Genomic DNA, 16858 nt, shown 5'->3' on the forward strand with positions numbered 1-16858 from the left:
AGTAGCACCGCAACAGATCCAGGTCACAGCTGGATACCTTCCTGATAAATAGTAACACAGTATCAATAGAGCAAACCATAAAACACATAAGTAGATCTTCAACAGTCAAAGTTGAGCAGACACTTAAAGCTTACTGTGCAGAAGCAATACGCTGTGCTATAAATACTATAAATCATGTCTGACTCTCTGCCACCCATGGACTGTAGCTCACCAGACTCCTCTGTCCATGGGATTCTTCTGTTCTCCTGGCAAGAATACTGGAGTGGGTTGCTCTGCCCTCCTCCAGGTGATTTTGCTGACCCAGGGATTGAACCCGCGGCTCTTTTCCACTAGTGCCACCTGGGAAGCGCCCCATAAATCAGGGTATAAATTTATAAATCAGGATATAAATTTTAATGTCCCAAAGATTTTGAGGTAAATATGTAAGTTTAAAAAAATGTATATACTTATGTGTGAGCATATATAATACATGTGTACATAATATAAAATGTTATTTATGTTTATAGTTCATATGTAGGAGCACATACATGTGTATATACAGTCAGCCATATCTGCAGATTTTGCATCCCCAGATTCAACCAACCAGAGTAAAAATCTTCAGGAAAAAAATTCCAAAAAGCAAAATTTGAATTTGCCACATGCAACTCTTTACACAACATTTACAGTAGTATTGACAACTATTTACATAGCATTTACATTGTATTAGGTATTATAAGTAATCTAGAGATGATTTAAAGTCCATGGCAGGATGTGCACAGCTATATGTAAATGTTATGCCATTTCATACAGGGAACTTGAGCAGCCCTGGATTTGGGTATCCATAGGGGTCCTGAAGCCAATCCCTGAGGACGCTAACTGTGTACACAGTGGCTCAAGCAGCACTGCTCCCTCACCAGGTGGCCACCCATTCCAAAGGGAGCGTCCCTCTGGACCAGTCTTAGCTGCCTGCTTATACGGATGGACATCTGGATCATAAGGCTAGCCTATTTTAGCTATAACAGTTCTAGTTTTCCTCTCTAGAAGCTGAGGAAACCTGAAAGCAAGAAAAGCTGAGGTTGAAGTGTTTAAAACAACTGACACTTTTTTTCGTAAAACACTAAAGGATAACACAAACAGAAGTTAACAGTGTTAACAAAAGCCATCTTTTTTTCACTTCTCAACTGCTATTCATCCTTAAGAGACGGTCTCTAGGGATCCTCTAGGGATTTCTGTGGTTCTGCCTGGGTTTATTTCAGTCCTGTGTCTCCTTCATATCTTTGGTAATGTTGGCGAGAATCAGTAGCTTACATAAACAGGAGAAACCAGAGAGGAATAAGCCTTTATTCCCTCCCACTGAAGCACCTGAGAGGAGAATGTTCTGCTGCCCTGGGACTTTAGAAATGTGCCATTTTAACCAACCTGTCAGCATAAACAGCGAACTATTTTATTGCTGCAAGACAAGTCACCTCAATTGTGTCGGACTCTTTGCAACGCTATGGACCATCGCCCATCAGACTGCTCTGTCCATGGGATTCTCCAGGCAAGAATACTGGAAAGGGTTGCCATGCCCTCCTCCAGGGCATCTTCCTGACCCAGGGATAAAACCTGCATCTCTTAAGGCGGCTGCATTGGCAAGTGGGTTCTTTACCATTAGTGCCCACCTGGGAAGCCCAAATGGCCACTATAAATACTACTCTAAGCATTCAAACATTTTTCCCAGTTGACAGACCCTTGGTATCACATGCCAGCTGTCTTAAAAAAATTGTGAGCTGATTACATATGCCTGCAGGGTTACCTTGCATTCAGAACAAAAACCTAAGTACTTACTCCCTTGAGAGAACACCATTGGCCAGGATTCCTTCATATCGACTTATCCCTTTGCGCAGAAACATGCTGATCTGACCACCCACTTCATCTGCAATCACTCCTGCATGGATGGCGGCTTTGCACAATAAAGAGGTCTGAAATACAGCAACATCATCACTTATAAGTGACTCAACAATGCATTTCACATATGGTGGGAGTTTTCCATTTTGTTGCAACTTGTGGTCAGGATACCTACATGACCCATGATTTGGCTAAATTAAAATTCATTTAAAGTAGAAGGGAATGGAAAAAAGTATTAGATAACCATCTCAGAATGACATTAGAGCCATATATTTATGCTGACTAACTTGGGAAACTTCCCACGAGGTAGGAAGGAAGGGAGGAGGTTTACAGTATCCGTGGCTCTCTAGTGAATAATGCCTCCTGGTGGCCATGCCCCTGTGTGGTCACCTCCTACACTGAATCTGAACTGGGCCACATCACTTGTTCTGTTCTGCTGCAGGTAATGTGGCCCTGCCAACTGCCAGTGAGGCCTCCTGAGACTCCCACCCCAGATGATCTATCACACAAATGCAGCTGCAATTCTAGACAAAGGAAGCTTAAGAACCAACCAACCTGCATTGTTGACCCACAAGCTGGTCAGCAAAGAAAATGGCTATCATTTTAAAACATCATTTTAAGTTCTGGGGTGACTTGTTCAGCAAGAATAGATAGCTGCTCAGCTTCTTACAAATCCTGAAATATGATGCTGTTAAAGGGCTACACTCAATATGCCAGCAAATTTGGAAAACTTAGCACTGGCCACAGGACTGGAAAAGGTCAGTTTTCATTCCAATCCCAAAGAAGGGCAATGCCAAAGAATGTTCAAAAACTATCGCACAATTGCACTCATTTCACATGCTAGCTAAGTAATGCTCAAAATTCTCCAAGCCAGGCTTCAGCAATACATGAACTGAGAACTCCCAGATGTTCAGCTGGATTTAGAAAAGGGAGATGAACCAGAGATCAAATTGCCAACATCTGCTGGATGATCGAAAAAGCAAGAGAATTCCAGAAGAAACATTTACTTCTGCTTCATTGACTGGTAACACCTTTGACTGTGTGGATCACAACAAACTATGAAAATTCTTCAAGAGATGGGAATATCTGACCACCTTACCTGCCTCCTGTGAAACCTGTATGCAGGTCAAGAAGCAATAGTTAGAACCAGACATGGAAAAACGGATTGGTTCCAAATTGGGAAATGAGTATGTCAAAGCTGTATATTGTCACCTTGCTTATTTAACTTATATGCAGAGTATATCATGCAAAATGCTGGGCTGGATGAAGCACAAGCTGCAATCAAGATTGCTGGGAGAAATATCAATAACCTCAGATATGCAGATGACACCACCCTTATGGCAGAAAGTGAAGGGGAACTAGAGTCTCTTGATGAAAGTGAAAGAGGAGAGTGAAAAGGCTGGCTTAAAACTCAACATTCAAAAAACTAAGATCATGGCATCCAGTCCCATCACTTCATGACAAATAGATAGGGAAACAATGGAAACAGTGAAAGACTTTATTTTCTTGGGCTCCAAAATCACTGCAGTTGGTGACTGCAGCCATGAAATTAAAAGATGCTTGCTCCTTGGAAGAAAAGCTATGACAAACCTAGAGCTTGTTAAAAAGCAGAGACATTACTTTGCCGATAAAGGTCCATCTAGTCAAAGCTATGGTTTTTCCAACAGTCATGAATGGATGTAAGAGCTGGATCATAAAGAAGGCTGAGCACCAAATAATTGATGCTTTTGAACTGTGGTGTTGGAGAAGACTCTGGAGAGTCCCTTGAACTGCAAGGAGATCAAACCAGTCAATCCTAAAGGAAATCAACCCTGAATATTCATTGGAAGGATTGATGCTGAAGCACCAATACTTTGGCCACCTGATGTGAAGAGCCAACTCATTTGAAAAGACCCTGATGCTGGGAAAGATTAAGGGCAGGAGGAGAAGGGGATGACAGAGGATGAGATGGTTGGATGACATCACGAACTCAAAGGATATGACTTTGAGCAAGCTCTGGGAAATGGTGAAGAACAGGGAAGCCTGGCGTGCTATAATCCATGGGGTCACAAAGAGTCGGACACGACTGAGCAGTTTCTTATATTTGCTTTACTAAATACACATTTTGAGGATCATTTGAGAAGGTAAAACTTCCATACCACAGTTTCATTTTAAAATTAGACATTTAACAAGGCATAAAAACCAAAACTCCTTTCTCCAGGGGATCTTCCCAACCCAGAGATTCCTGGAGAATTCCATGGACTGTATAGTCCATGGGGTCACAAAGAATCAGACATGACTGAGCAATTTTCACTTTCAAAACCAAAATGGTAGTATCAGCCACATGGACAAGAAAACGGGATGAAGGTCTCAGAGCTAATGAAGAGCAACCCAGGGCCAACAGCCCCCTTCTCATTTCCTGAATCTCCTTTGAGTGGCTCTAACAGCTGGCTCAGCCCTCCATGGCTGCTGGCTGGGGTTATGAACCTGGAGCAGGTACCTGGCTGCCTCTGATTAGCAGGTGGCCCTGTGATTGGAAGTGCAGCTGGGGAGAAGGAAATGGAACTTTTTCACAGGGCGCCCAGGCCGGTGTGGGAGGGTGATCTGGCCATTAGCCCGGGACTGAGCAATCCAGAAGGATCTTTTCCTGAATAAATTTTAGCAATGCCTCACTTCTCTGTGATGGCTAGTGCCAAAAAGCAGCTCATGAAAATGTGTTTCATAACTGAACTTGGGAGTTTCTCTTTGTGTTAATGCCAACACTGTTTACCTTACTGCAGTGGACAGTTTTTCTTAGGTTTAGGTTATAATACTAGGAGGACCAATGAGAACAACCATATTTTTTAACTAATGTGAAGCCTCTTGATGAGGGTGAAAGAAATGGGAATTCTAACATGTATACTATCATGTAAGAATTGAATCGCCAGTCCATGTCTGACGCAGGGTGCAGCATGCTTGGGGCTGGTGCATGGGGATGACCCAGAGAGATGTTGTGGGGAGGGAGGTGGGAGGGGGGTTCATGTTTGGGAACGCATGTAAGAATTAAAGATTTTAAAATTTAAAAAAAAAAACAAAAAAAACTAACAGTTGACAGTAAAAAAAAAAAAAAAAAAGAACTCAACATTAAAAAAAAAACGAAGATCATGGCATCTGGTCCCATCACTTCATAATAAATAGAGGAGGAAAAAGTGGAAACAGTGACAGATTTTATTTTCTTGGGCTCCAGAATCACTGCAGATGGTGACTGCAGCCATAAAATAGACGCTCCTTGGAAGGAAAGCTATGACAAACCTAGACAGCATATTAAAAAGCAGAGACAGCACTTTGCCAACAAAGGTCCATATAATCAAAGCTATGGTATTTCCAGTAGTCATGTAAGGATGTGAGAGCTGGACCGTAAAGAAGGCTGAACACTGAAGAACTGGTGCTTTTGAATTGTGCAGAAGACTCTTGAGAGTCCTTGGACTGCAGAGAGATTCAACCAGTCAATCCTAAAGGAAATCAACCCTGAATATTCACTGGAAGGATTGATGCTAAAGCTGAAGCTCTAATACTTTAGCCACCTGATAAGAAGAGCCGACTCTGGAAAAGACTCTGATGCTGGGAAAGACTGAAGGCAGGAGGAGAAAGGGATGACAGAAGATGAGATGGTTGGATGGCATCACCGACTTGGTGGACATGAGATTGAGCAAACTCCAGGAGATAGTGAAGGACAGGGAAGCCTGGTGTGCTGCAGTCCCTGGGATCAGAGAGTCAGACAGGACTTAGTGACTGAACAACAGCAAAAATGCGGTTGCAATAAAATTCAGAACTTTTGTGATCTTTAATTTAGACAGCTCATATTTCCTGAACTAGATTAGATTTGGCAAAGTGAGTCAGTATTCCAGTGGCTACTACCATAGTGAAAAAAGGAGAGGATTTCATGACAGAGAAGAAATAAGAGAATGCTGAAACAGATGCAGATACTACCCCCTTCTTGATTTGCAGAGAAAAAAAGAATTAGAAGATAGTAATCTTTAAAAAGGCAACTTGCCTTTTCATCTTTTATGAATTTTTTTAAGATGTCTTGGAGAAATATCAATAACCTCAGATATGCAGATGATACCACCCATATGGCAGAAAGTAAAGAGGAACTAAAAAGCCTCTTGATGAAAGTGAAAGTGGAGAGTGAAAAAGTTGGCTTAAAGCTCAACATTCAGAAAACAAAGATCATGGCATCTGGTCCCATCACTCCATGGGAAATAGATGGGGAAACAGTGGAAACAGTGTCAGACTTTGTTTTTTTGGGCTCCAAAATCACTGCAGTTGGTGACTGCAGCCATGAAATTAAAACACGCTTACTCCTTGGAAGAAAAGTTGTGACCAACCTAGATAGCATATTCAAAAGCAGAGACATTACTTTGCCGACTAAGGTCCGTCTAGTCAAGGCTATGGTTTTTCCAGCGGTCATGTATGGATGTGAGAGTTGGACTGTGAAGAAAACTGAGTGCGGAAGAATTGATGCTTTTGAACTGTGGTGTTGGAGAAGACTCTTGAGAGTCCCCTGGACTGTGGGGAGATCCAACCAGTCCATTCTGAAGGAGATCAGCCCTGGGATTTCTTTGGAAGGAATGATGCTGAAGCTGAAACACCAGTACTTTGGCCATCTCATGCGAAGAGTTGACTCATTGGAAAAGACTCTGATGCTGGGAGGGATTGGGGGCAGGAGGAGAAGGGGACGACCAAGGATGAGATGGCTGGATGACATCACTGACTCGATGGAGGTGAGTCTGAGTGAACTCTAGGAGTTGGTGATGGACAGGGAGGCCTGGTGTGCTGTGATTCATGGGGTCGCAAAGAGTCGGACACAACTGAGTGACTGAACTGGACTGAACTGATTATGGTTTTAGTCTCTTAGGGCACAAAATAGAGGCACTAGCTATAATGGGGACACCCTGAATGTAAATTCAGCAATTTAGTGTACCACCCTGTCTCTGCCTCCAACTCTACCAGATGTGAAGTCATCTTACTTCTCTGGACCCAGCTTCTCCTGGGCAGTGAAAAGGTTGGACTGGGTGATGTCCAGAATTCTAAAGGGCACCCTATGTACTATTATAGGGTCAATGCAAGGCTGCTTCCCTTTCTCAGCCCAAAATGAAAGGCATATTGATTCAGGGGTCAGCTGGGCAGCTATTCCCACTGTCTCTGCGATCACCTGGCTTCCTCTGAATTCAGCCTGGGGATGGGATGGTCTTCACCCCAGGATCCCTGCCCTGTGTAGAGCTCTCAGTGGACTTGGCATGTCCAAGGGCCTCCTTGGACAAGGAGGACAGCTTTATGGGCCAACAAGCAATGGGACCTATTGTTATCATTGACAACAAATATTCTCATTTCCCACAGTCCCTAGCATTGACGTACCCAATGGTATGTGTCCCTTTTACGGAATTTATTTCATTATATTATTGCATATTAAATTACATGTATTTGTTTAATATTTTTTCATTATTTTAAAGGCACGACAATAGATACATCCCCAAGAGAATAACCACCAGATCTGGCTACCATAATATCATGATAAAATTGTAAGCCCTTTCCTGGGTTATTTCCAGGAAGGAAAGTTATTTCCTTAAAAAAAAAAATCACTCCACCAACTTAAATAAAATTGATGTTTTCTAAAGCTGAGGCTTTTTCATCTTGTTGTTCAGTCGCTAAGTCACGTCCGACTCTGTGACCCCATGGATTGCAGCATGCTAGGCTCTCCTGTCTTTCACTGTCTCCTGGAGTTTGTGCAAACATGTCCACTGAGTTGGTTATGCTCTCTAACTATCTCATCCTTTGCCGCTCCCTTCTCCTTCTGCCTTCAGTCTTTCCCAGCATCAAGTTCTTTTCCAATGTGTTGACTCTATGCAGCAAGTGGCCAAAGTATTGGAACTTCAACTTCAGCATCAAACCTTCCAATGAATATGCAGGATTGATTTCCTTTAAGATTGACTGGTTTGATCTCCTTGCTGTCCAAGGGACTCTCTAGAGTGTTCTCCAGCACCATGATTAGAAAGCATCAATTTTTCAGCACTCAGCCTTCTTTATGGTTGAACTCTCACACCTGAACCTGACTACTGTAAAAACCATAGCTTTGACTATATGGACGTTTGCTGGCAAAGTGATGTCTCTTCTTTTTAATATGCTGTCTAGGTTTGTTATAGCTTTCCCTCCAAGGAGCAAGTGTCTTCTAATTTCAAGGCTGTAGTCACCATCCATAATGATCTGGAGCCCAAGAAAACAAAATATGTCACTGTTGCCATTTTTTCTATTTGCCATGAAGGGATGGGACTAGATGCCATGATCTTAGTTTTTTTAATGTTGAGTTTTAAGTCAGCTTTTTCACTCTCCTCTTTCACCCTTATCAAGAGGCTCTTTAGTTCCTTTCACTTTTTGGCCATTAGAGTGGTCTCATCTGCATATCTGAGGTTGTTGATATTTTTCCAGGCAGTCTTGATTCCAGCTTCTGATTCATCCAGCCCAGCATTTCCCAAAATGTACTCTGCATATCGGGCTTTCCCAGTGGTTCAGGGGTGAAGAATCTGCCTGCAGTGCAGGAGGTGCGGGACACGCGGGTTCGATCCCTGAGTTGGAAAGATGCTCTGGAGAAGGAAATGGCAACGCAATCCAGTATTTTTGCCTGGAAAATTCCAGGGACAGAGGAGCCTGGTGGACTACAGTCCATGGGGTCACAAAAAGCTGGACACAACTGAAGCAACTTAGCATGCATGCATGCACTCTGCATGTAAGTTAAATAAGCTGTTAAATGAACAGCCTTGTCATACTCCTTTCCCAATTTTGAACCAGTCCATTGTTCCATGTCCGGTTCTAACTGTTGCTTCTTGATCTTTAAAAATTCATATTCACTGAACTGGGATTTTTAAAAATTTTTCCTTTTGAACAACAGATTTATACTTTGTTTTCTCGCTATTTGGGGACCTACACTTCACTGAAATGTAAATACAGGAAAGCCTATATTAATCAGTGATGGCCTTAAACAAAAATATTTAAACATATTTCTTCAGGAAAGGGAATGCAATGGACAGCTGAGAATACCTACAAGGCTCAGGAACTTGGAAGCTGGTGGAATCAAATATCTCTCAAGTTCCCCGAGCCACAACAGATGACCGAGCAGATCAGCCTGAGAAGACTCAAAGAAGTCATCAACTCAGCCCAGAACTGGAGCATTTTCTTAAGTCTTCCTTTAGGAAAAAACAACTTATACTAAAAAGTATTGACAAAGTATTAAAATTTAATATGAGTTAATGTTTCAGATTCACTTTAATATGAAGACGGCTCCCCTGGTGGCTCAGTGGTAAAGAATCCACCTGCCAATGTAGGAAACACAGGTTCGATCCCTGGTCCGGGAAGATCCCACATGCCATGTGGCAACTAAGCCCATGGTCCACAACTCCTGAAGCCTGTTACCTAGAGCCCCATGCTCTGCAACAAGAAAAGACCCCACAATGAGAAGCCCATTCACTGCAACTAGAGAGAACAGCCCCTACTCACTGCTACTAGAGAAAGCCCTGGCACTTCATCCAAGACCCACCAGAGGCAAAAATAAATAATTTTTAAAAACCCCAAACATAAGGAAAGCACATGTTCAAAATTATAAAAATGTATTCCTCAGTCTATTCAATGAATTGTTTTAATGTCGCTACAATCTTCATAATTACCATGATAACATTTTCCTTAGAAAAGTAATATAAATTTTAGAAAACATGAAAAAATAAACTCACTATATTGTCATCAGCCAGAGATAAGCACTCACCTATACGATGTATTTATTTGCCTCTGGCTTTTTCTGGGTGTATGCAGCTGGGTTTCTCCCTTTCTCTGCTACATCAGGAACACACTTTTTGCACTGTCTCCCTGTAACTTACAGTACTTCTTGAATATTTGGGGGGAATGGAGAATTACTGAAACAAGTTAGTTAAGGGATGTGTTCCTCTTAAAAGCAGATAGTACAGTCAGCAGGCTTGGGAGAAGCTGCCAAGAGAAAAACTGTTCTGAGCACTTTTTATTTCTGGTTTCCAGGTGAGGCAGAGCTTAAAGTCTGTATTTCTTATCTGGCATGTTGAGCCTACACTGTACGATGCCTTAATTCACCAGCCAAGGAGACAGAATCACAGAATCTTTAGGATTCTAAATGATCTTGAAAGTTTTCTGTGACACCTCCTAACAGACTGTCCCCTTCTCCACCCCACAGCAGCTTCCCACACACATCCAGGCCACCATGATGAAGGCTGTAACCTCCACACTTGACATTGTCAGTGATTAGGGCCCCACTGTTTCTGGAGACACCCTATCTCATTTTACATTGTTCAGTTATTCTTTACATGCTATGGAAATTGGCCTCCCAGATCTTCTTTCTGCCTTTTGAAACAACACAGAATGAACCAATTCTTTTTTTTTTTTAATTTTTATTGGAGTCAGTTGCTTTACAATATTGCATTAGTTTCTATTATGCACACCAAAGTGAATCAGCTCTACGCACACCTCCCTCTGTTTTGGATTTCCTTTCCATTTAGGTCACCAGAGTCCTGAGTGGAGTTCCTGTGCTGTATACAGTAGGTTCTCATCAGTTATCCACTGTATGTACTGTGTTGTGTTAGTCACTCAGTCATGTCCAGCTCTTTTCGACCCCACGGACTATTAGCCCGCCAGACTCCTCTGTCCATGGAATTCTCCAGGCTAGAACACTGGAGTGGGTTACCATTTCTTTCTCCACGGGATCTTCGCAACCCAGGGATCGAACCCAGGTCTCCTGCACGACAGGCAGATTCTTTGCCATCTGAGCCACCAGGGAGCCCTGTCTATTTTATACATAGTATCAGTAGTGTATATATCAATCCTATTTCCCAGTTCCTCCCTTCACCACCACTCCCCCCTTGGTTGTCCATACATCTGTTCTCTATGTCTGTGCCTCTATTTATGCTTTGTAAATAAGATCGTCTATACTAATTTCTTTTCATATGGATGGACCTAGAGACTGTCACACTGAATGAAGTATGTCTGGGCCACCAGGGAAGCCCATATAATTATATATTAACTATACGTCTATACCGGAGAAGGCAATGGCACCCCACTCCAGTGCTCTTGCCTGGAGAATCCCATGGACGGAGGAGCCTGGTGCGCTGCAGTCCATGGGGTCGCTAAGAGTCATACACGACTGAGCGACGTCACTTTCACTTTTCACTTTCATGCATTGAGGAAGGAAATGGCACCCCACTCCAGTGTTCTTGCCTGGAGAATCCCGGGGACGGGGGAGCCTGGTGGGCTGCTGTCTCTGGGGTCGCAGAGAGTCGGACACGACTGAAGCGACTTAGCAGCAGTAGCAGCAACATACATCAATAAAATTAAAAAATAAATAAAGATGGTACACTGGAGATGGAAAGAAAATTATCAGGAGGGGGAAAAAAGCAAGTAGCCGTGTTGGAACAGTCCACATGGTAAGAAGCTGAGAACAGCTTCCAACCAAGAAGAAATTGAGGTCCTCTGTCCAGCAGTCCATCAGTAACTGAATGCTACCAACACCATGTGAGCTTAGAAGCAAATATTTTCCTAGTGGAGCCTCAGATGAAACTGCAGCCCCAGTGACACCCTTGTGTCACCTTGGATACAACCTGGTGAGTGAGTGTCCCTGAAGCAGAGAACTCAGCAGTGCATGCTCAAACTCCTGACCACAGGACATGAGAGGCAATACATGCGCTTCAAGCTTCCAAGTTTTGGTAACAGTTATGTGACAACAGATATCTAATATACCCACAATATCAACATATACAAAAAAGAGACACTAGTCTGACTTCTTTGAAGAGATGTGTTTTCAAAATACAAATTTTCCTCCCAGATAAAATCATACTGAGAGCAAATGGTATAAAACCAGCTAGTGTGTCAAATGGGAAACCTGTTTGCCAGCATTTCCAGGTCACTACCACCCAGGAAACCATTTACCTGTTACTCTGAAAAGGAGAGCTCTGTCCAGAGGAGGCAAGGTAAACAGCTAACGTAAGAAAGAAACAACGCTATTTCTCTTGCTGCATGGAATTCTTAAGTTTCTTACACAGGACAGGAAAATAATAAATTAAAACTATACATGGCTAGGAAGTGAAAACTATACCTCAACTTTTTTATGTCTTTTGGTTTACTTCCTAAAGTCATTTAGTATTTCAGCCTGTGCCAAGTAATTTTCGAACTGAGGTAGTATAAATCATTTTAAGATTCAGTTTCTAAGCCAAGTAAACATTCTGTGTCAATCTTGTAAAGAAAGAAAACACATGAAAAGGGAAACAACGAGCAAAATCACAGACTTGCTGCTTCCAGAAGCAGGAGGTGCTGAAAGCAAAATTAAAGCCCATCTTCCCTCCTCCTGTAGGAGATAAATGATCAAGCTCCTAGAACACGTACTCCTTCCCTGTGCATAAAGACGTGTCAGTAAATCTTAGGACATTCCCATCACTATACAGATTTTCATATTTCTAATAACTCAAGCCCCTTCCCATAAGCTATAAACCCAACCATTTGAAATAGTAATGTAAATTTTTAAAAAAATCAGGTATCAGATTTCCAGGATAGAAATCTGTGAATAGTAAGAGATGAAGAATTGTGAATCTGAATGTAAGACATATACTTAAGAAAAAGGATTTCTGGTGAGTTTATATTTTTCTGGGAACAACGTATATCACCCAATTTCAATAGGCCTAAGAAACTGGGGTGCAAGGAGGGAGGGGAATAATATAAAAGAGCAGAGCAAATGGCTTCATTGGTCCCAGATACAATGTGACTATTCTGTGCTGTAAAATGTTCATGTCCTTGGCTGTATTACCTGAAGTACTTGGAGTAGTTAAATCAATAAATAAATTATAACAAAAGGATGATCTCTTACGAAAATCGGATGGAATTATACTCTTAAGTTATAATAAAGGCTTTTGTTTACCATTTCATTTATAGTATGCTTAATTGGAAATGCTAAAAATAGGAATGCATGAAAAACCTTGATTTTTATACTTATTATTTCATTTATTCTCAGAAAAGAGAACTGTGTATCTATCTACAAAGTTTTACATCTTATTTGACTTTACTTTGTAAAGAATTTAGGCAGAGCAACAAGCACTAACTTTTTAATGTCTTCCCTGCCGTAAAATTACCCTCAATTACTTACGTCTCTATAGCCATCCACCACATTCCCAGAAATATCTCCTGGTATGTCTCTACAACCAGCTGGGCAGAACTTGCTGAAAAAAAAAAATAGAGTATATATTTTATTAAGGTTTACTTAAATTAAAAAGTATTAAATTATACTTAAAAGTTTTTTCTCTCCATGCAACATGCAGGAACATCTTCCTCTAATGACAAATCAGAAACTTGATTTGTGAAAACACAGGTTAATCTAAGGGCTTCCCTGGTGAGTCAGATGGTAAAGAATCTGCCTGCAATGAAGGAGACATGGGTTCGATCCCTGGGTTGGGATGATCCCTTGGAGAAGAAAATGACAACCCACTCCAGTATTCTTGCCAAGATCATTCCATGAACAGAGGACCTGGTGGGCTACAGGACACAGGGTTTCAAAGAGTTAGGCACAACTGAGCGACGAACACACACACACACACACACAGATTAATCTATTAATCTGAGGGCAAGTTTTACACAGCAACTATTTGTTTCATATCAGAATTCATTATAAACTCTATGAAACAATGAGCTTCCCTAAAGCATCTTAATTGATTTGAAAATGTCCAAGAAAAAATGTTTTTAAGGAAAAAGATAAAGTTTATAAACACTGTATATATAGTATAATCTTGTTTTTATTAAAAAAATGTTTAAATAACAACTTTGTTTTCTATGGATAAAAAGAAAACAAGGACGAATCTCTCTGGATTCCCCTCACTTTCAGTATCGGTAACTGTAAATTTGGATTCACTCTACTAGCACTATCCAGTTAGAATAGAATGGAAGCCAAACATGTAAATTTAAATATTCTAGTAGCCACATTTAAAAAGTCTAAAGAGACAAACATACTATTAATACATTCTACTTAATCCAATATATTCAAAATTTATCATTTCCACATGTAACGAACAGAAAAATTATTAAGATATTTTTAGTCTTTTGAAAAAATAAATCTTCAACATCTGCAGTATGTTTTCTATTTATAGCACAACTCAATTTGAACCAGTCAAGTTAAATGTATAGTAATGGTCTACATTAATTACAAATTATTTTTGCAATCAGAAAAAAAGGTGTATTTTTTCAACTTTATTGGGGTATAGTTGACAAATAAAATTGTAAAATATTTACAGCGTACATCATGATGATTTGATATGTATATACATTGTGAAAGAATTGTTCCCATCTAATAAAACACAGCAATCATCTCGTATACACACACACGTACATATATATTTTTGTGGTGGGAACATTTAAGTGCAGGAAATGGCAACCCATTCCAGTATTCTAGCCTGGAGAATCCCATGGACAGAGAAGCCTGGCAGGACTCTGGCCAGAGGGGCCACAGAGTCGGACACAACTTAGTGACTAAACCACCCCCATCACTCTTGCTGCTGCTAAGTCACTCAGTCATATCCGACTCTTTGCAGCCCCATGGACTGTAGCCCGCCAGGCGCCTCTGTCCATGGGACTTCCCAGGCAAGAATACTGGAGAGGGTTGCCACTTCCTTCTTCAGGGCGTCTTCCCAACTCAGGGACAGAACCCGTGTCTCCCGTAATGGCAGGCGGATTCTTCACCACTGAGCCACTAAGACGGTCCCTCTACTCTCTTAGCAAATTTCAATTATACAATGTGGTGTTATCAGCTAAGGTCACCATGTTATACATTAGATCCTCAGACCTTATTCATCTTTATAGCTGTAAGTTTATATACCCTTTTATTAGCCTTTCCCTATTTCCCCTAACCCCAGTCCCTGGCAGCTACTCTGTTTCTATGAGTGACTAAAATAGGTACATTTACAATTAGGATTCCACTGGCACCCCACTCCAGTACTCTTGCCTGGAAAATTCCATGGATGGAGGAGCCTGGTAGGCTGCAGTCCATGGGATCGCTAAGAGTCAGACGTGACTGAGTGACTTCCCTTTCACTTTTCACTTTCATGCATTGGAGAAGGAAATGGCAACCCACTCCAGTGTTCTTGCCTGGAAAATCCCAGGGACGGGGGAATCTGGTGGGCTTCCGTCTACGGGGTCACACAGAGTCGGACACGACTGAAGTGACGCAGCAGCAGCAGCAGCAGCAGCAGCAGCAAGAGTCATTTTTCAAGAAACTTTCCAGAAGCATGTCATGGCATATGGTCTGGTTGAAGGGGCTTAGGCTGTGGTGACCTGGGCTCTGTTACTACCTAACTAGCTGTGTGACCCCGAGTATTGCATATAATCCCCTTTAAATTCAGTTTCCTCTTCTGTAGTTCCTTCCAGCATCAACATATCAATAGGCTATGAAAGACAACTATTCATCTAAAAAACACACGAAAGGAAACTCAAAACATTACGTGAACACTGACAGCTTTGAAGATGAATGCCATAAGCCCTTGTTGCTATATATACCATATTACAATAATGTTTGTTTGGTTTGCTCAAGAAGAATGCACCAGCCCAAACAGATTTCAAAATAGCAGCAGCTTTTATATCATTTCCTCTCAATTTCTTCCTGCAGACTTAGCAAGTCAGATGTGTGACAACACCTAATTATCAAAACTAACCAAGTACATGGTTTATAATTCTTCCCCACTGACCTAATGGAATCCAGCACTGCAGCAATAATCAAGGAATTAAGAAACAGAAATAACGGAAATCCTATTACAGGCTTACAGTTCCTTATCCTAGCCCTTAGAGCCAGATATATTGCAGAACTCAGAATTTGAAGGATTTTGGAAAAGTAAAACAGCGCTAACAGTGTATATGATATAAAACCCTACTGAGGTCTGCAAATATTAATCAGAACTTCGGTATCTCTACCAAATACATAGATAGTTGTATTGGGCCAAAAGGATAAAGATAAAACAGCCTCATGTCTAATTTAGTCCAATTTTGCTGTCAGATGAATCTACGGTCACATTAACCAGGTGCTGCCACCAAATGAATTACAAAAATTATTTGACTTTTCCAACTTTCTACATTTTCTACATTTCATGAGAGATGAAGGATTATGGCTCTGTACTAGTCATCATACCTCATCTTTAACAAAACACTACAAATCAGCTGGGCCACAGCTTAGATGACCTGGCACCATAATATCACACTGTGGGGCTGAGCATATTCCTATCTCTAACCCGAAGGCCTCGGCACCACCGGGGCTATACACAGATGGCTGGAAAGAAAATGCTGGTGAGTGTCCACACTGGATGAACAGCAACTTTAAGGGCAACATGTAATTATTGGTCATTTTTGTTTCGTCTTTTCTGCACTAGACTTCATATTAGTAAACAGTAGGGTTGATTCTGCATATAAAAGAATCTCATTTATTAGAATGTTAGATGGATAGTACCATGGATCCCTGAGCTTGACTTTTGGAGAATACTTATTTATTGTGTAGCTATTGATATACAAAATCCAGAGAATTGTACTTCGCACTAAGAAACACTCTAAGGAGTTAAGAGTTGTTGTTAGTGTTTTTGTTGACAATGACTTCTAGACCAGTGGTTCTCAGCTAGGGGTGATTTCTGCCCACCCGGAAACACTTGGAAATGTCTGGAGATGTTTATCACAACTGGCACACACAGGCCAGGGATGCTGTTAAATATCCACAGTGCACAGAACAGCTCTTCACAAGAACAAATCGTCCAAACTACCAGCAGTGCCAAGGTTGAGAAATCCCCTCTAGGCTCTTGTTTCAGAAATGAGAAAGTGTACATCAAAGAGATCAAGTAATTTTTCCAGTTAAAGTAATGCTGGAGTGAAACTTTTCATCTCCTATTCTCAGTAGGTCTCTTTCCTGTGGGAAAGAGAAAATGAACCCCCTCCAGAATCACAAAAGTCACTC

General features: G+C 41.3%; 1 protein-coding gene across 1 annotated transcript in view; it reads right to left on the reverse strand.

Annotated features, from left to right (window-relative positions):
* Nucleotides 1–16858, reverse strand: part of DCBLD1 (discoidin, CUB and LCCL domain containing 1) — a 75276-nt gene that overhangs the window by 12141 nt on the left and 46277 nt on the right. Inside the window, exons 5-6 of the mRNA XM_018053023.1 lie at nt 13028–13100; nt 1807–1940 (exon numbers count right to left, since the gene is read on the reverse strand). Coding sequence (XP_017908512.1) covers nt 1807–1940; nt 13028–13100 — 207 coding nt within the window. The remainder of the gene's footprint in view (nt 1–1806; nt 1941–13027; nt 13101–16858) is intronic.

Source organism: Capra hircus, chromosome 9, assembly GCF_001704415.2.
Source record: "Capra hircus breed San Clemente chromosome 9, ASM170441v1, whole genome shotgun sequence".
NCBI lineage: Eukaryota > Metazoa > Chordata > Mammalia > Artiodactyla > Bovidae > Capra > Capra hircus.